The 21,211-nt window shown below is 44.3% G+C and overlaps 1 protein-coding gene across 2 annotated transcripts in view; it reads left to right on the forward strand.

The window, feature by feature from the left end:
* LOC142578574 (fat-like cadherin-related tumor suppressor homolog) overlaps positions 1-21,211 on the forward strand; it is a 512,562-nt gene that overhangs the window by 289,486 nt on the left and 201,865 nt on the right. For both annotated transcript variants that reach the window (XR_012827230.1, XM_075687953.1), the window contains exon 22: positions 12,313-12,552. Coding sequence is in view for 1 of the 2 variants with exons in the window: in XM_075687953.1 (XP_075544068.1) it covers positions 12,313-12,552 (240 nt within the window). In the remaining variant the exon portion in view is untranslated. The remainder of the gene's footprint in view (positions 1-12,312; positions 12,553-21,211) is intronic.

Consider the following 21,211-nt stretch of genomic DNA (forward strand, 5'->3'; position numbering starts at 1 on the left):
TCACTTCCTATCTTAAAGCAGCCATCTCGAAGTCTTGCCCACATGCAATCATTAAAAGTGTTGCGTCCCAGTTGGAAAGGCTGAAAAAGAGTGGGTACCCTATGCATGTAACTGTGGAAGCTTGTGGGAGACTGGCAAGGTGAATCAAGGCAGGGTTGCGACCCAGACTGCAGGAAACAGACCGTCAAAATGTTGCCGTTATCCCATACATGCACAAATTGGCACATGGCCTTGAGATTGTAGCAGGGCGTTGTAACATTCCGATAGTGTTTTCCGCCCCTCGAAAGTTGGCAGCGATCTGTTCGCAGGTGAGAGAGTAGGAGAACACCAAAGATTACTTGGGGCAGATTCCCTTGATAACTTCCCAAAACATTCCCGCACGTTTGGCAAGAACGATAAGAAAAAGATCCAGTGCAAACCGCTCTTCAACAAAACAGCAATCCTATTCAGGCACAAGGATAACCTCGTGCAAGAGTTTATGGAAGCCTTTCATATGTGTATCAGCAGAGATAAGTGCATTTGTCAGACTTCCATCCGCTTCTCTGATAGGGAGTTTCGGTTCTTGACCAACTCAATCACGTATACGAGGCAACATGTGATGTTCAAAATGATAGCCTTGTTTTGTTGTTTCGGTTTTCCTTATTTATTCGTATATGCATTTGGCATAAACTTCAGTTGTGAGTTAGCGCTCATCCCTGTCTTTTCTCAGCATTGTCCTTGTGTCTCAGCGCAAACTTTTTCTTTATGCATTTCAACTAACTAGCCCAACTATCTGTTCTCCTTTGGAAATTGCTAGCTCCTGTGCAGTGCCTAATGCTTGTGCTGGTTCACACTCATTGCAGGCTGGCAAAAATTGCCCTGATCGGCAGGTCACAGCGAGAGTATGCAGCACGGTTGATCTATTTATTTATTTATTTTTTTAAAGGGGGACACTGCTACTGAATTAATATTCATCCTCTTTTTCGTCATTATTAATGAAACTTTGCAGTCTTATTATGATTTTTATGCTGATTTCAAATATGTAATTAGTTGTGTGTCAATTACTTTCTATGATAATCAACATTTCACTTCCATTGCTTAAGGCCACAATGGAAAATAAATGTCACAATAAAAAATTAATTGTAAGGCATGTTTAGATAGCGTAAAGACTAAGGAATGAAAGATATCAAGCACATTTTATATATGAACCTTAATAGATATTCTACGGCCCATTGAATACGAGCCCACAAAATATGGCAACCATATGGCAGAAATTGTTGCAAAATAATTAATTTCCAAAGTGGAAACAAAAAACATTGCTTGCTATACTTCATAGAGTATACATTAGGCTCCGTTCTGCAAAAAAAAAAAAAAAAAACGTTTTATCTGTTTTTGGTATTGAAATATCGAGTCCTGAATATTACATGGAGCCCAAAATTTGTGTTTTGAGAAAAGTACAAAAAACAAACAGCATTAAAAATATCAGGGGACATGGCATCTAAGACAACCATTTTTGATACTCGCTCTAGACACATGAAACTCTCAGAACACATCCAATCTTGTGTGTTGCTTATAAATATTTGAATTAGATTTTTTTCTGAGGTCAATAAAGAAAGTAGTTAGAATTCTTCTTTGGTTAAAAATTTGGGATGTGATTTGCAGAAAACGCACTGCAACAACATAGCTAAAATGAAGCAGGTATGTTCCTGGATGTTCAAATCTGCAAATTAACACTTGGAAGTTTGTATCTGTACTTAGCCAAAGTCATGAAATTCTAAAGTTGCAGCTTTAAGCATGTGAATTCTTGTTGGTAGTTTCTACAGGATTTCAAAAAAGCTAAGTGTCCTAAGACACTTTGTCATAGTTGTGCACTCTCTGAATCTCCTGCATTCAGGAAAAAAAGAATGACGAGAATTGAATGAGTAAAAGGGACGCAGTTCTGATCCCAAAATTTGAGACTTTAAAAATGCTATACTTGAGAAAAAAACAACTTAAAAAAAACTGGGAAAATATAAATTTCAAGCTTCAAAAACAGGAAATAATAGTTACGATATTATTAAAAACTCAAAATTCTTCCACTTATGTAGACATTAGGTGCTCGTAACAGAATCTGGAATACATGAACACAAATAATACAGTACACGCGAGAGGCACGGGAATAGGCATTGGCACATCGTCTGCGGTCTACAAAGTAAATCTACACACGGGGACAGAATGCAATGGTTAGCTTCGCTGCTACGTTATTGCCTATGCGGTATGAGATTGCACGACGCAGTGACTTATCTCCGGTGCGATCTTGTCGGTTTGTCCGAAACTTGGGATAACTGCCTCCCCTTTCTTGCCGTAGGAAGTAGAGACCGCTTGTACTTTGCTTTTAGCGAATGCATGTTCAGTTTGTGGGGTTCTCCTCCATGCTCTTGGGACAAAGGAACGACAACACAGTAGTGCAAACAGTCACAAGGGCATTTATTGCACCTTTCATAGATCAATGCCTGCTAGCCGAGTTGCTATCCACAAAACATGCCGATGGGCGCGCGACAAATCTAGAAGTCCGACTCACCGCGACCGGATAGCGAGCGAATATGTTCGCCCCATGCTGGATCCCAACGCCTGGTCGTTCGCGCGTACTGTCACGCGAACCGTGGCGCGTTCGAAGGCAGCCACGCGAGGCGGTCTCGCATTATGCAAAATAGAAGTGAGGTGTGCAGACACGTGAGTGAGGCGTGTCCTGTCTGCACGCCTCACTTCTATTTTGCATAATGAATCCTTACCAACTAGCTCAGCTTTCTGTCGTTCTAAGCGGTCTCGCAGAAGCATGGGTCGGCGCGCGCGCGGGACGTCCACGCTGTTCGCCGATCTGCCGGCAAAGAGCCAGCCTGTTCTCCCCTGCGCCCTCGAGTAACCCTGCCGTGAGGTGGCGTTAGCAGCGCAACACTCGCGCCATCTCTCGCACTGCGCCCCAACCACATCGACCGCCGCGGGCATCACGCAGGCCACGCGGCGAAGCCGGATTACAGGAGACGCGCCATGCGGGAAAAACATATCAGGGGACGCGCGAGAGTCGCGCATCCCCACAAGTTTCAGTTTTTTTTTTTTAGAGAGGGTCGATTTGCCGCTTACGTTTGCAATGAAATGAACAAAGAAACGGTGTATCAGCTGTTTTCTAAGTGACCCACTGCCAGGCCTAGCAGACGAGCTCATCTCCTAGGCCTAGTTGCCATAGTAACAGCCAAACAAAAGGTGCCTCTCAGCGCACTGGCACACATAGCTATCCAATAGCAGGGCCATGTGCATCGCGAGCTTTGTCAGACCTAAAGCCCCTCCATGCACATTTCCCCCGATCAGGTTAAGTACCGCCAACCTACTCTCCTCCTCCACACTCCTTCCTCGCTCAGCCCTCCAGCTTCTGGTGTCAAGCGGAACTTGTGTAGTCCCAGCTTCTCATCTAGTCAGAAGCGACGGTACTTCTGCATAGAGGTGTGACCGTACACAACAAGCGAAAATTCAGGAACCGGAACGACCGGAAACTGAAACCCCGGAAGTGCAAACTATGGAAGCGGAACTGGTATGAGCGATGAATGAGGGAGCAGCGGCGCACAACAAAGGTTGGCACTACTTAGCAAAAGCGGCGTTGATGCGTAGATGGAAGGGCATTAGTCAGACCGACCCTTGATTGTTTTACGTTTGCACTTTTTCTATGTGGCCATTGTCGACGAGGATGTGGGGGACTCAAAGGCGGAACATTGAGCTTTCGAACAAACCAAGATGGCGGCGCTCAGCGGGGGGGAAGATGAGAAATAGCTCCGTGAACTCTGGTGTTTCTGCGCGATTTTGGGGTCGTTTCTTGCCAGCTGTGCTCACAAAAAAAATTTGGGGGGGGGGGGCACTTGGGGTGCGTTTTCGGGCAAATTGTTTTGATACGGTGTAGATTAGGCATTACAGAAGCCGGAACACGTAGTCCCCAAAAACCTTTTTTTTTTTTTCGTGATTTCCAGTTTTTAAAACCCATATCCCCCCTTAATTTACCTTACAGGGCGAAAGCATTGAGTAAGGGGGATGAACAAGAATATTATAAGTAAATGCAAAGTATACAGGGGAAGGAGAAAAAGGGGAAAGTATTGTACAGGGCTAGGACTTAAAAGTAGCAACAGACATAAGTGCAAGGTACACAAAATAATAATGAAGTATATAAATGCAGCGCAAATGTCAGATACAGGACTACACAAAGGAAGAAAGAAGCTGGGGTTTACAAAAGAAAATATTATACACAAGAATTATTAACGTCACGATGTCACTTGAAAGTATTTGTGCAGCTTAACATGGAATGATTGATGGTTGTATAGGAATGCAGTAATATCGGGAAGATCATTCCAAGGACGATAGCACGTAGAAGGTCTGGTGAATTGAAGTCTTGTGAAATGCGAGAGGGCACTTTGAGAGGTAAAGGAGATGGCCTGGTACTGTGATTATATTTATGAAATAAGTATTAAAGCGTGATTGAACGACGAATATGTAATATAGTTCAAGAGAAATATCAAGTTTGTGGAGTTCTCACCCGTGCTCTTGGAACAAAGGAACGACAACACAGTAGCGCAAACAATCGCAAGGGCATTTATTGTACCTTTCATAGATGAATGCCTGCTAGCTGAGTTGCTATCCACAAAACATGCCGATGGGCATGCGACAAATTGCGGAAGTCTGACTCACCGCGACCGGATAACGAGCGAATATGTTCGCCCCATGCTGGACACCAACGCCTGGTCGTTAGCGCGTACGGTCACGCGAACGGTGGCGCGTTCGAGCAATCGTGTTCGTCCATTCTGAAGTAGGCCTCACGACATGGTCTCGCAGAAGCATGGATTGGCGCACGCGCAGAACGTCCGCGCCGCTTGCCAAACCCGAGCGAAAGAGCAAGCCCCTTCTCCTTTTCACGCCCAAGTAACCCCGCTGTTACGTGGCGTTAGCAGAGCCACACTCGCGCCATCTCTCGCAATGCGCTTCAACCACACCGACTGCCGTGGGCACCAGACCACGCGGCGAAGCCGGATTACAGAAAACAGGAGCTATGCGGGAAAACAACATATCAGGGGACGCGTGAGAGTCACGCATTCCCACAAGTTTGATCTGTATTATGCTCGGATTGGGACTGTAGTGATGTGTAATGAAGCGAGCGGCTCTATTTTGTACAGATTCTAGCAGGTTTATTAAGTAGCTTTATTATGGGGACCTTGTGGGGGCTGCATATTCTAACTGCGGCCACACAAGTGTTAAATGGGCCAGTTTTCTCACATTGGCAGGGGAATTCAGCAGGTTTCGGCGCAGATACTCTGGTGTCCTGGAAGCTTTGGCACAAATGGCGTTGATATGCATGGCCCATGAAAGATAATGTGTGGGATGAGTACCTAAATAATTGTTTGCTGATGCCTGAGACACTAGTGTGCTATCTATGATATATAAGAAGTTAGAATTGGTACGATTGCAGTGGAAAGAGATAACCTTGCATTGATAGGCACCGACTATAGGGGGCTCTGGGGCTGAGCCCCCTCCGGAGTTTTCCGGGGGCGGGGGCTGAGCTCCTCCCACCTGCGATGCTAAAGCCTACCCCCCTTCCTCCCCTCGCACATACACGTGTCATTACTATGATAGCGCTTTTTCACCTACGTCATTTGAGGTTTCTTTTGAGTTGCCTCGATCATTTCGCTTAAAATTTTATTGTGGATAATTGTTTACTACATCATTGTTGGCACTGACGTACATGGCGTTTTATTCATACTTTTGCTTTATTTCTGCGAACCCTGACAATAGGAGGACAAACGCATTAGAAGCACCAGCTGCGGCTGCCTCATCCGTATTGTCTCACGTCAACATTGTTTTAAATTTACACTGTAAACACTCTGCACATGCGGAATATATTTAAATATATACACAGGACAAATTTTGCTATATTCTTGAAAGAGAAGGAGGTAGCCAATTAACAATTATTTATACAAGTATGGATAGCTTATGCCTAGAGAATGAGTATGTTGCTGTATGTTCGCCTCGCTTCAAAATGCCTTGTGTGCTTTTTTGACCCTGAAAAAAAGCCTATAGACTTAAGTGGCCGCTTCGGCAGTCTTAAATTTTATCATTGGCGTGTGAAATGCACGTTAATGATATGCGTCTCAGTATTGCTTCTCCAGGGTGTCTACCAACCGGGAAAACCGGGAATTCTCAAGGATTTTGAATAGTCTGGAAGTACTCAGGGAATATATGCTTCTGTCAGGGAAAATTAGCAGTAATTTTATTAAATGGAACGAAAGTCGCGGTAATGCTTGCTCGACTAACAGAGAGCTAGGGATCGTGACGCATCGTCTTTGACGCCGTGTCATCTCATGGAGGAGTTGCCAGTGTACACACAGTCAACGACCGACTTTCCGGATGCCCGATCATTCCCACGGCTTCGCGGTCGGTGTATAAGAACGTCTGATATTTCAGAGGCAAGAACCCTTCGCCGTCCCATTTGCCGTACATTTTTCCCTGACCGCAGGCCCGAAACGGCATTAACCAAAGCCACCACCGCCGCTGTTTTGATTACCTCGCTGCATCGAAACGGAGCTCTCGCACGCAGATCCGCTGGCAGCCGTAGTCACTACCGCAGCAAACGCTAGGCCTAGCTGCTTCAACGTTCGCTATTAAGCTTCTTGCCGTTCGGCGCCATGTTTTTCATTGAAAGAATTCGCCGCTGTCAGCAATGGCACCGACTCCGCCTTTGTGGTGGTCGCGATTGGCTTCGAACCTCGGAAAGCATGATGCGTTGCACAATGCCGATTCTCGAAAGTCAGCTTCGCCTCAATATAGCAGTTATGCAACGAAGCATAACAAGCGTGGAAAGGGGCAATTGCCACGGGAAGCAGTATTCCTTAATTATGCAATGATATGCAGTATTCCTTAAGTATGTATTCCTTAATTATACACGCGTGTACCCGCCATCTCCTGTCACAGTACGAGCACCGATATGCCTAGTAAGGGTACTGGCAGGCCTCTTCGGATGTGCCTGTGGCGATTTGAGCCCTTAAGGGCAGTGAAAGACATGCATTTTTTTTTTTTCGAGCTGCTCGATTTTTCGGACATTTACGCGGCCCCTAGGAAGTCCGAAAAATTGGATGTTGACTATACAACTGATCACAAGAATGATTCAAGTGGGCTGTGGGGCGAACGCACGGCGGACTGAGGACGATCGAGAACAAAGTACCGTTGCATTGAGGAATGATAGGGAAAGGAACTGTGAAGAAGCTTGAGCTCAAAAAGCTAAGTATTGGCTGATGCCGAGATGCAAGTGACTCTTATCCAAACCAAAATAAACTTTTTAAAGCAGTGAAATGCAACACTGAGGCTTTGTGCACGGGCTGAATGTCAGGACAGCTGAGGTTGACTTACCAGCTGTTGAGAGAGAATCTCACTTGTGACTTGTGACAAAGGTCAGGCCTCATAACAATGAGCTTGCTCTCAGTTGACAGAAATAGCTCATATCCCCTTCAGTCACAGCATCCACATTTGTAGACGGGACCTATTTTTGCCATTTCTGTGCAGTGATAGCAAGGAATAGAACACAGACATTAACTGTAGGGTAAATTGAACATTCTGATAACCTAACTTACTTTCATTTTACTTCTGAGGGATATGTATCGTTACAGAGTGCCTTTTTGGGGAAGGCATTACCGTGTTTTACGTGATGCTTTATGTGGGGCATCTTGGTAGCATCCTTGAAATATATATATTTTTTCTTTCTTGAAATGCTTGAGGTTAATGAATAACTTGTGCATGTAATTTGAGTGGGGGATTTAATCCTTTTTATGAAGAAACGTAGCATGACTTACTTTACAATATTCAAATATTTAGTTACTCTGTAGTTATAATGACTCATCATAAAATGCTCAAAGAGTCGTTCTATCACCTTGATTTGCTTTCAGTGGAGTCTCAAGCACCACCTATGTTTCACACATATGTATTGACAGTCGATCATAATTCGAAACTGAAGTAGATATTCGAAAACATTTGCTTATGTATGCATCTCGTTTTTATTCGTATTTGAGAATGTTCCACTTGATTTGCAATGAGTTTTACCATTTTTATCAAAGATATTTTATTTGCTGTGCATTTTACTAACCCCTCGTCAGATTTTTAAAAAATAAAATAAATAAATACTCCCTACTATTCAAACTAGATTAAGTAGTTTTTTAGCATGCTTTCTAGAATGTGACAGCATCGGGCGACATAGTGTCAGCCTGTCTTGACGTAACACAACGTTCTGTGTCACTCAGGGAATTTTGCAAGGGCACTAAGGGGAAACCTGGAAAACTCAGGAAATTTGGGAATGTCAGCTTGGTAGACACCCTAAGAGGTTGTAGGCTGGAAACTCTGTACACATGAGCACTTTGGGGGGTGGGAGCCCCCAAGCTCACACATGCTAGACGCAAATAAACTCTGACGATACATTTTTATTGAAAAGAAGCTGCCAGAACGAAGTTCTGAAGCAGCAAAGAAATTAGAACTAGATTGGCATACAATGTGAACTGACAGACAAACAGGAAAGGAACAGAAGCCGGCATGCTCAACATGGGCCAGTTTGGCTCGTTACATTTTGTGAATAAAGCTAATGAGGAAACATTATCGCACCCACGTTTGGCTTAACATAAGCAGACTTCCATCCAGATTTATTTCAAAAATTGGAACCGGAGTTTTCTTTATTTTTTTAAAATGATTTTTTCTGAAAAAAAATTTTATTTAACTGTTTTTTTCTTTTCTTGTGTTTCGTTTAGGAAGATAATCTTTTGCATAAATGTTGCAAAGAGAACATTCTATGTTCGACACTTTTTTTCGAATTTCTGTGCAGATTAGAAAATGTGCCAACGCACATCAAAGTTGCAATATTGTTCCGATTTCCACCATGTTTGGAATTTTTTTACATTTTTTCAGTTTGTGGACAGCTTAAAAAAATGCATGGAAGTAATTTACTGTGAAGTGTATTAAAATGAGCAGAAAGGTTTTTCGACACAACGTTTTTAGTTTACATTTAATTCAGCCGTGAAATTGGAGTATATTGTAGTAAGCAATGGGAGGAGGCTTGTGCTGCCACCTTCAAATATTTTTTGGGCTTGCTGGGAACACTTTTCGAGAATAAAATTTTCGGTTCCATGCAGTTTGAATATTCTTACATGTCATATAAAAAACAAAAAAAAGTCAAAGATATCAAGCAGACATGCATGTTTGATCTCTCATGGAATAATCACCCAATGGGTGGACGAGAACGGTTTTAAACTTAATCCCCGCCAAACTTAATGTGTTCTTTTCACAAATAAGAGAGGCCTGGTTCCAGATCTAAGTGTACAACTGTATGGAGAAGAAATACCTGTGCACAAAGAAGAAAAGCTTTTAGGCATTATACTTGATGTGAAACTGACTTTCATACCACATATAAATTATATCAAGGCAAAGAGCTTAAAAACAATGAACCTACTGAAAATTTTATTGTACACAACATGGGGAAGTGACAGAGTGTTTAATGAACCTCTATAGGAGCCTTATCCGATCACAATTGGATTACGGTGCCCTGGCATATCACTCTGCCATGCCAAGTGCATTAATGATGCTAGGTCCTGTCCATCAACTAGGTATCCACCTGGCCACTGGCGCCTTCAGAACAAGTCCTATTGAAATCTATACGTATAATTATATGAGTGGTCAGTAAATCTGCAAGGAACATGCTTTGGCTTCACATACCTTCTAAATGCTTACTGCAACTGTGAACACCCTGGTTTTACTACAGTTAACGATTTGGTGTGTGCTACACATTTTCATGTGAGTGAACTTAGCGAAAAAATGGATGTCCCACTTTTTATCGGCTTACTGCTGAGTTATTTTGTTCACCAGATCCCAGCTTCCCTCGTGCTGTGTTAACTGCCGATCTGGTCCCTTTCATAGTGTATTGAGCAGTATTAGCTGCACAGAAATACAGAGAGATGACAAGAAAGTTGACCATCACATGCTACATGAACTGGCACACCTTACCAAGCTGGTCACAGTTACTGGGCTGGTACTTGTGTTTAATTACTATGAGCTGACACCACATTGACTTTTCCCATGTGCTAGGAGTTAAAGTTTCACATTGGTAATGCCCTTTTGTGGTCAGTCAATATTTTTAGATGTGGCTAAATAAACCTTTGTAATAAAAGCACTGCTGGGGCAGTAAAAGCACGCACAAGCACGTTGCCTACAAATACGTTGCCCACAAATAGCAGTGCTTGCCGTTATATTAAAGCCGCGCCTCATGACACCGTTTTTCTCCGGCCGACTGATGAAGGTGAACTTATCTGTATTTTTTCAAATTTAAAAGACAGTAGCACATGCGATATAGATAACTTGCAGATGAAACCTGATAAATTTGTTGTCTATGTAATTGCCCCAGTGTTAACGCATATTTATAACCTATCACTCGCTAGTGGTGTCTTCCCACCTAAAATGCAAGCTGCAAAAGTCTTAGCTTTATTCAAGAAAGGTGATAAAACAGCTATGTCCAACTACAGGCCAATATTTATACTCCCGATCTTTTCGAAAGCTTTAGAAAAAATAATTTTTATCCGTGTATCTAACTTCCTTTGAGCTAAAGACCTCCTCACTGACTCGTAATATGCCTTTTTCAAACCCATATCGACTCAGCTTGCACTTCTTCAGCAGAAAGAATATATTTTACAAAATTTCGAGGACCGCCAGCTTACTTTAGGGGTATTTATTGACTTTAGTAAGGCATTCGACTCCATCAGTCATGGACTATTATTAAATAAACTTACCTACTATGGTACCCGCAGTGTTGCCTTAAAATTATTTCAGTCATACTTCAGCACAGATACCAATATGTGTTCATTAACAACAAATTGTCCAAAATTTCTTGTGTTACGGCAGGTGTTCCCCAGGGCATTATGCTTGGGCCTCTTCTGTTTAATCTTTACGTCAATGATCTCGTTAATATTGATCCCGATGCCAAATTCATAATCTATGCTGATCACACTACTGTCCTGTTTTCGTCCAATAATGCTCCGGAGCTAGTGTCAGTGGCTAACTCTTGTTTGAAAAAATAGATTTATGGTCTCTAGAAAATGGTCTCAAGATTAACGCTGAAAAAACGAAAGGCAGTGTTATTTCAACCGAAGAATAAGAATACCTGTCTTTGTAGGGACGTGGTGTTAGGGTCTTCTAAAATTGAACTCGTCCCTTCTGTGAAAACACTCGGGGTCTTTTTTAATGAAAATATGAGCTGGATCGATCATATTGATTTTCTTGCAGGCAAACTCTCCCAAATTACTGGACCCATTTTCTCTATTCGCTACATGCCTTGGAAGATTAAAGTGTTAAATTGTAATGCTTTGTTTGCGAGCCACCTTATTATTGCTGCCTTATTTGGGGCACCACATCTGTTACAAATATTTACTGTTTGCTTGTAACACAAAAGAAAATTGTTCGCGTAATTAGTGATATGCCCTTTGACTCCCCATCTGAGCCCCTATTTAAAAAACCTCGGGTAATTAAAGTCAGTGATATGTTTAACTACCACCTTCCTCTTGGATACCTAAAAGAAACCAAACAGAACTTAAGCCTTGTTTCATCTCCGGCTAGATTAAAACACCACATCCCATGTTATAACACCAGGTCCCCAAAATACTGGCATGGGCCGCATGTGCGTTCAACCTATGGTAACCAAATGACTTGTTACACTCTCCCCACTCTGCTGAATAATCTCAGATTTGCGTCCATCGATGTACCTAATTGTTCTGGCAGAGAACTGTATAATTTCTATTGCCCCAAGGATTGGGTTTAACCATGTACCTAATCTTTTTCTTTTTAAGAGTTTTGTGTATTTATATATCTATATTGTTTGTTTTTCCCGAGCTGTTTCATGTATGAAGCAAATTGTTTAAGTGAGATCTATATACTAAATGCCATTACTCTCTTTCCTTTCTCCCTTTTCGTTGTTCCTCTTTCCTTTCTTTTTCTTCTTTTTTCTTTTTCTCCTCGCTCCGTGCTGTCTACTGCCTTTTGGACCTTCTGGTTATTAGGACCAGTCAAGTTGCTTTTGTAGCAACTTTTTTCGTAATGCCTTGGCACTTTATACCACTTGTTTTTATGAATAAAGGTATTATTATTATTATTATTATTATTATTATTATTATTATTATTATTATTATTATTATTATTATTACAAGCGGATGTTATTCAGGGGAGCATTCTGCATTGCTGTGCTGTTAATGCAGCTCGGAGGGTGCCAGCTAGCTGCTGACTGCATTGCTTACGACAACACAGGTGTGCTACACACAGCACGACCACTGGATCGGGAACTGCGACCACACTACTCGCTTGTGGCGCATGTTCGCGATGTGGCTCACTGGGAGTGGCACTGCAACAGCAGTGTGGAGCTGCTTGTGAGCGATGTGAATGACAGCCCACCTGTGTTCAGCCAGAATGCCTATGAGGTGGCCCTGCCCGAGGACACGCCGGCTGGCCGCCTGGTTGCCCAGGTGCATGCCACGGACCACGACCTTGGTGAGTGAGCCAGCTCAGCGATGGTCTGTACTGATGGATGGGAACACCTTCATAGAATATAAATCTATTTTTGCTTCATGTGCATTGTTGTCAACTGTTTATCACTGTGTAAAAAATCACAAAACCATGCCGTCCACTTCATGGTTCGTTCCGTGTTATATTTAATTGGCATTTGCTGGACCACTTTGTTAAAATCAAAAGCTGGATGGTGACCTCAGGCTAAACTAACTACTTCACCACAACTACATAGCTAGATTAGTATTTAAATTAACTTATGTTTTGAATGAGCTTTTGTAATTAACTCTTAGATTGCCATGCCTGAGTATACTAATTTGGGTACTAATGCACATCCATTGCCTGAACAAAGCCAAGACACACTTTTTTTATGCTCTTTGCCTTTCTTAAGATAATTTAAAACTTGAAACATTTGTAGACTGGTTGTGTCTTCTAAACAAAAGTTTGTTTAACTAAAACTGTTTGTCAGGTTTTGTTTTTATGCAACAGATCACATGTGGTCACATCTACGTACAGCTTTGTGTGGTTCCATGCTTCAAGGATTACCATACGAGGGAGATCTTTTGAGTCGAACACTGTTAGACTCAAAAGTCTCAGAATTGTTTTTCCTCATAAAATAAACAAAATGCAAATTTTTTCTTAGTAAGACTTTAGTTACACTAATTAAAATAATAAGCCTAATTCTGAATTATTGTTTAAATTTTAAGATTGTGAAAAGCTCGTGAATATTTTAGCATTATATTGCCACTAAATAGCATTTGAATTTTAAGTCTACTCATGTGTTACTCCGAAACAAATTAAATTTTTTGCATTAGGAAAAGCCTCCAGCACACAGTGTCCATAAATGCCCAAAACACCTGACACCCAACGTGTGCGCATTGTCATTGCCATCATATGCCACCCTGTCTTGACGACAGGGGCGATGATGCTGCTTCTGACATCGTGAATGCAGCTATGGTTTCATGACTGTCGCAGACTGTTGGCAACGCCTCAAATGCAGATCCCTAGCTGTGTAACAAGCATTGAGGGTTTACAGAACACAATCATTTTTGTGCAGCTACTTGGAATGCACATTGTTGGCAATCTGGTTTGTGTCAGGGTTGTGTGCTTTGAAGATGTGACCCAGCTGCTTTCTTTGTGACACAAGCTCTGTTTCAAACAATTCTCAGCCTGCACGCTGTGGGGAGCACATGCGCCCATCTTCCCCCGCGTCGTCGCGGTCGCACGTTGCGGACGGCGCAGACATGGGAGAGGCGCATTACGTCCTCTCCCACTTCCCCTCGCTCTTGCGACGCGCGCTCCATTTGTCAACTCGCGGGAAGGTATCTGATGGGCGAGTAGGACATTTCTCTTGCAAAGGTAAAAAGGTATAAAACAGTGCCATTGGGGGAGGCCCTCTCTCTCGGGTGTCCCACCTCTAACCTGCCGGACTGGATTACCTGCTGCGACCCGTGAGTGCCCTCCTTTGCCTGACTATCCCAAGCAATCAGGCAATGCTATTTATTACCTATTGCAGGGAGGACTTCCTTCTGCCAGCGTCATTTATTGCTTGTAGCACTGAACAGTGTTAGAGTTGACGCCGCTGGTTGCCTTATTCGTTCGAACCCGACGTGGCTGCGATTACACGCACTACAAGTTGGGGAGTACCAACCAACAATTGTGTGTGGCTAGATGCGGAGCTCGCCTTCAGCCCGAGCCACATGCAGAGAGCTACCCCCACATTTGGCGCGACCAACGTGGATCGAATTTGGTAATACTGCGGGTCTTCGTGAGTGTTGGCGCTAGGACTATTGACATTTCAGCGAACAATGCCGGCTGGCTTGTTTGACCTATCAAATTCATTCATGTTGTCGGATGCAGCATTGTGAAATCAAAGACCTTTTGCTAACACAGTGGCAGCTGCTGAACAAGCCGGCAGCTTTGGTTTTGAGTGTTCCATGCCGAACAGTCAGGAGTGTGCAAATGCCACCTTGGCGGAGGTTAACTCTGATATAAGGTGTACCACATTGGCCACCTCGCCACTTACATTTTTCTTACACAGTAAGATGCCTCAGAATTTTCCAGATTTGTTGGGCAATAGAAAAAAAAGCAAGTTTGAATGAGAAAATAATTCATTTTAATAAATTTGGGAGTCATGGACAAATGAGACGTTTTCATGCCACGTGCGTCGACAATATCTTCTCGCTAGTACGAATTAAGCGAAGTAAGCCATGCTTTCACATGCACTCTGCCCCCGCAGTTGATAGCATCACCTGCACTGGGAGTCGCTATCAGGAAAAGCGCCGGCAGTGTGGAGTGAATGTTTCGCCTGCCTCTTGCTCCAACGGGTCACTGAAACTCGAGATTACGCAACCTCCTATACTAAACGTGCGGTAAGAGAGCTTACATACTGCCATGCCATCTCGGCACACTCACTCTTTGAACACGCTGCAGATTACCTCTAAAGCAGAGTGCGTGGCTGCATATGCCCTCAGTCATGCTTATAGCCATGAGCAGCCATGGCCCAGATGCGTGCTAACTACCCCTCCCTCCCACCCGCTCATGCGCACTTGATCGCGTTACAGCTCGCTCGCTCCCCTCCACTCCTTTCCTTTTGCTCACGCAGGAAGGCGGCACTCGTGAAGCGACCATCTTTCTTTCTCATCTTCACGCACTTTTACTTGCACCTAAAACACACAATGCGTGGGGGGCGATAGGATGTTATTGCACTTGGATTTTATACGGAACATCAGGGGCGACGCCAGGATTTTTTGACTGGGGGAACACCCACGACAAGCGAGTTGCTTTAGGGGGGCAGGGAGGCAAGAAACTTAGGCATTGCATTTGGACTATGTTTAACTGGGCTGAAGGCCAATCAGTGTAAATAAGCTATTCCAGCATCGCAGTAAGATATAAATTCAAATTTAGCATACTTACACAGCAGTGCTTCTGCTAAGAAAATGAAAATTTATATAATACATTGTACAGCACATACATAAAGAATAGTATTAAATAAAGAAAAAAAAAACAAGTACCCTGCAGAAACAAAATAACATGGGTTAACTAGTTTACAATATAGCTTCAAAAGAGTAATTTCACAACAGAAGAAAGAACTTACACCACTAAGCAATGTGCATATCAATTCCAACTTTGGTAAAGATGCACTAGACTACAAAAAATAAAAAAGTAAAATAATGCACCCTTGTGGTGCCGGCTGGTGATTTTGAATGCTGGAAATGGGAAAAAGAATAAAAAATGGGTATGTGGGAAAAGAATAACCAAAACAAATAGAAGAGAGGAGAGAACTGCTAAAGAATAGAGCACGCAATAGGCATTTCAGTCAATGTCAAATTTGGTCAGACAGTACAGCAGGTTTCGCAAACGCAAATAACTGCTCTCTGACTGTACTCTGACTGTACACTGTTCACTACACAAGCTAGGCCTCGGACAGCACCCTATATGGAGTCTATTTCAAAGCAATGACAGGGACATAGGAAGGTTGCACGGGTGCCAATGCCTGCGCTGTGACAGTGCAAGACGAAACATACAGGGTCCATTATGAAAGTAATGCACATAATTTTATTATGACACGACTATACATGGCAGTGCTGTAAAACCGATCGAGAAATGTGGTGAGGGTTCTGCCCTGCCAACGCAACCGGTCGCCAATTTACTCCGAGCAGTGTGAGTGGGTAACACGGCACAGTGGAGCGTTCGCTTGAACAGTGATAAGCTATGAAGTTTTGCGTGAACCTTGGAAAGAATGCAACCGAAACATTCCAGATGCTTCAAAAGGCCTTCACGGACGACTGCATTTCAAGGTTACAGTCCCGGAGGTGGCACAAGGCGTTCAAGGAGGGCTGGGAGGAGGTCACCGACGAACCCCCTTTGGATGCCGAACAACGACCAGAACTGACGAAAACGTGGATCGTGCATGCAAAGTTTTTCATTCCGACCATCAATTGAGCATCCAGTAAATTGCTGACACCCTACACATGTCTACATTTGTTTTACATGGGATAGTGACCGAGGATCTGCAAATGCATAAGGTCTGCACAAACCTTGTGCCAAAAGTGCTGATGGAAGATCAGAAAGAACTTCGAGTTTTACGCTGTCAAGAATTCTTGGATTTGATTCAAAATGAGCAGGACTTTCTTAACTCTGTCGTAACCGGAGATGACTCCCGGATGTTCGTGTACGACCCAGAATCGAAAAGGCAGAGTAGTGAGTGGCACACAAGATCATCCCCCGCCACAAGAAAGCACGAATGAGCAAGTCTCGAATCAAAACAATGCTCATTGTCTCCTTTGACTCCCGAGGAATCGTCCATTTTGAGTTTGTACCGCAGGGAGAAACTATCAACTCAGCCTTTTATCTGGAGGTGCTCAAATGATTGAAACGCCGGGTCGCGCGCGTGAGGGCTGACATCAAAGACACGGTCAAGCTCCACCATCACAATGCCCCCAGCCACACATCTTTCATCGTTACCAACTTCCTGGCCTGGAGCAACACCCTGGTGGTCCCCCACCCCTTTACAGTCCCGACTTGGCTCCGTGCGACTTTTTTTTTTTGTTTCCCCGACTGAAGAGAGTGCTGAAAGGAAAGCATTGGAAGACCGCGGAAAACATTCAAGAGCATGTTACCGCATTCCTGAGAGACATTCCTGTCGAGGATTTTCAGGGTGTCTCCAGGCGTGGCAGACACGTCTCCACAAGTGTATTGATGCAGGGGGAGAGTATATTGAAGAATTTTATCTATCTGTACAGGTCCGGTCAATAAATCTATTTTTCCCAGAAGATGCTCATTACTTTTATAATGGACCCTGTAGCCGGGATTCATTTCGATGGTGGAGCAGGTGCTCTGATACCGGTATAGGTATCGATCATACACCCGTGCTGCACAATTTTCCTGCGAAAGCGCCGCAGATATACGATGGGGTATCATTATACCAGCATACTAGTGCAGATGTGTACGTGGATTACTGTCGACAATCAAACATGTCGACAACACGCTGAAGATCTATTTTATTGGCAAGAGACTGCAAGCCCAGCTAGGTTGCCCAGACGGTTATTCGTCATCTTGATGCGAAGATAAGTCTTCAATCTTCGAAGGCACGAAAACATGTGCTCGCAAGCTGGTATCACAATGCCGGTATCATCACAGTGATAACACCTAGCTTGTGCAGTTCTTGGAAGTCTAGTTTATATTCTTCCAAAACAGTCACCATTTGTAGCAGTGTATCTATCTTTCACTACCTTTTAGCTTCGATACGCTGAAGAAGTTTCGTTACCAGCTTGCACTCAACCTCAGCGCTTTCTATGTCGCATGCATGGTGCTCGGCAAAAGACTTGAGTAAGGAGATGTCCATAAAATTCTCACTCCGGGAGTGGAGGGCGCTGACTCCGCAGAGTACATCATTATTCTCCATGAACCACCTAGTCAGCTCCGTAATCAGATGGCCCAAAACGGGTAGGAAAATTTTGACTCTGAATGTTTCCTTTGAATCGGGAGACTCTTCTTCAACGGGCCGTCCTTTGCTCTATACATACTGTTCTAAATGAAGCTCAAGGTGCGTCATTCTGTGCTTTTCTCTTTGAGACTCCCCATTCTTCTCAGAAATACTGCATGTTTGTGCCCAGACAGTGTGAGATGTGTTCTGTGAATTTCTCATTTCAGAGAACTCGTCAGTGACTGTGCATGCCATGAGGCATGCTCGTCTAATATTACAGTCTCTACTTTGCAATAGGTCCAAAAGAACCTTAAGGCAGCTGAGTACCTCGGTAAACAGGCTTAAATGCAAGAGAAACGAGAAGTTCATTTGCTCAAGCAGACCCCTAGCTTCCATTGCCCGCCTGCTGTTTGTAGCGATGACGTCGGTGAGACGTACAAGGATACCAAGAAAGCTTTTCATTATCACTGTCCAAGCTGCTATCTAGCAGGCCCATCGTGTATCGCTGAGACGCTGCAACTCTATCACTGGCAAAGACAGACAACCTTTTCTGCCCATCTGTGTACAGAGAGTGAATTGCACATCCACTCAGGAAAATGTAGAGGCATTTATGATGTGTGTAGTGTGCGACATGGTGCAGGGGTTGGAAAGAACAAGAAGCAGATGACAAGTAGTGTGTGGGCCGAGGCGAATCCTGTGCTGGATAGAAAACGACAATGTCGAAGAGCGTCCGGCACGTGAACACGCGGTGCAAGAAACTAAAAAAAAAAAAAGCCAACCCAATCAGAAGAAATCACGGAGCGTCAAACAGCCAATGAGCAAACGACGAATTGGCCAGAGCGGCAGAAAAGCGAGGCACTCTGGCAGGAGAAGGGGGAGATGCGGGGAGAGTTCCAGGACGCCAGGAGAAGGCCGGCCATCGGAGCGGGCTTTGAAGACAGGCCGTCGGGTTCCAAACTTGAGCCACCAGGACTTCACCCGGTCGGGGCCTCCTGCCAACCTGTTCCTGTGCGCCGCCACTCTATTCGATCGTGAACCACTGCCCGAGGCCGGCAAGCCTCTGTGCCCGTGGGCAGGACGAGAGCAGTCGTGCTGCGGGCCCGAGTTCTACGTCCAGCTGCCTGGCCAGAACGCCGCCGCCATCTGCTCTTGCCGCCAGCTGCCCGAGGCTGGCTAGCCTCTATGCCCGGGGGCAGGGCGAGAGCAGTCAAGCTACAGGCCTGAGTTCTACGCCCAGCTGCCTGGCCAGAATGCTGCCGCCATCTGCTCGTGCCGCCAAGCCGCATGCCTTCCCTCTCCAAGCCAGAACTCCTGTGCTCTGGTCGCCTGGTCAACTGTGCAACACCCGGCTTTTGGTGAGACCGACACCACTTCTCTCGTCATCCTGTCTGCGTTTCTCCATGTCGAGACTAATATGTGCCCTCACAGTCGTGATCAGCCCGGACTCGCGTACTGTTAATACCATCCTAGCCCTAAGCGTGTTTCTTGCCGTAATGCCTCTTTAAGTGTTTCTTTTATAGTATTTTTTATCCTTGTTTTAGTTTTATTAAAAGCTTGTGTGTGTGTTTTTTGAAACAAACGGCATTGTCCTCAATTGGGTTCTTGGAGGCTCCATCTCAGAGAACCGTCTTAACCTGCATCACAGCGTTCTAAAAGAGACAGAAAAAATACCTCACCGGTTCTTTGCAAACATGACTAGATTGAGACGGTGGTTCATGAACTGGACTGCCTGCAGCACTTCCTGCCTGAACAGTGCCTGGACGCCCCTTGATGCACCGCTCATAACACCCACACCATCATATGTTTGAGCAATGCACAGCTGAGCATCAATGCCGAAGCGATTCAACATTTCCCTTATGTAGCCCAGGAGTGACCTTGCATCCAAGTGCTCAACGTTGTGGAATCCGAGAAACCGCTCAAAGACAGCCCCACTTGCATAGTACCTTACAACATCTGATCATTGTTCCGTCTTGCTTAGGTCCTTGGTTTCATCGACAATAAGCACAAAGTAACTGGAGCTTTTCATCTCTTCCTTTATACTTCTTGATGTGATGTGGCTGAGAATTTCGAGGATCTGGTCTTGTATCGAATGATAAACGTACTTTGCATTCGCTGATCCACCGTTCGGTATAATATGACATTATATCGTCATATTTGCCAAACAAGTTCAAGAGCTCAATGAAGTTTCCCTCGTTTTCACTTGTGGCACTTTCATCGTGGCCCCTCTGAGCGATTCCCTGAACAGCAGTGAATCACAAAATATCTGCGACTCTTGCTATATGGAGGCCATTTTCCTCCACTTCCCTGGAGTACGCGTCGTGAAGATGTGTTGCAACTAACTTGCTCTGTCCTCTCGACTTCATCTGCATGTAGGAATCCCACGATGTCTGGCAAAACCTATGTGCGAGTGAGTTTTCGGGTTTTCTGAAACTAGCATCTTTTTCTAGGGCTTTTTTCCAGTTACTGTATCCACCATTGACAAATGCAGATTTCTCATTGGCACCAATAGAAAACATTCTGCAATGGTAATAGAAAGCTGTGTCAGCCTGCGCGCTGTACTCCAACCAAGGAAATAGGTTGATACCAGTCCAAGTGAAGCTTTTGCTCAATTTGCCGTACTTTTTAGATGGAAATGGGTTCAGTATTGGCTGTGTTGGTGACTGTCTTAAATTTCAAAATGTCCAACTGGACTGCATGATCAACATCAAATCTGAGGCAATGAATTCAGCTGCAGAATCAGGTTCATCTCTTGCTGCACACGATGTGGAAAGCTCGTCGCACTCGCTGTCCATTTGCACCAACGAGGACAAACAAGCGTTGTCAGAAGTGGGGCTGTACGCAGTCTCTTCAAGCGGAATCAAAACGGAGTGCTGAGAAGGATTTTTTGTTCATAGAGCATCTCCAAATCTCCCATTGCTGGAGCAGAAATCTCAGTGAGGACGTATCATTGCGTGGCCCACTTGCTTGCAGTTGAAAAAAAGTCGGCAGAGATAGGGTAGAACAGACGCAGTCGCTAAACAAGTGAATAACACTGTTGCCTTGCCACTCTTCACTCACAGTTCCCATTCAACGGGAAGGGAGGGTGGGAGGGGGAGGGATAGGGAAAAGATGATGTGAGAAGGCAACGAAACGCTACTACTATAGACACAACAGCGGTTGTGGGGAAACGGGATAAACTTATGTTCAAGGTACGGTATGTTTCAGCTATTTATGAAA

This window comes from Dermacentor variabilis, chromosome 4 (assembly GCF_050947875.1).
Source record: "Dermacentor variabilis isolate Ectoservices chromosome 4, ASM5094787v1, whole genome shotgun sequence".
NCBI classification, from domain to species: domain Eukaryota; kingdom Metazoa; phylum Arthropoda; class Arachnida; order Ixodida; family Ixodidae; genus Dermacentor; species Dermacentor variabilis.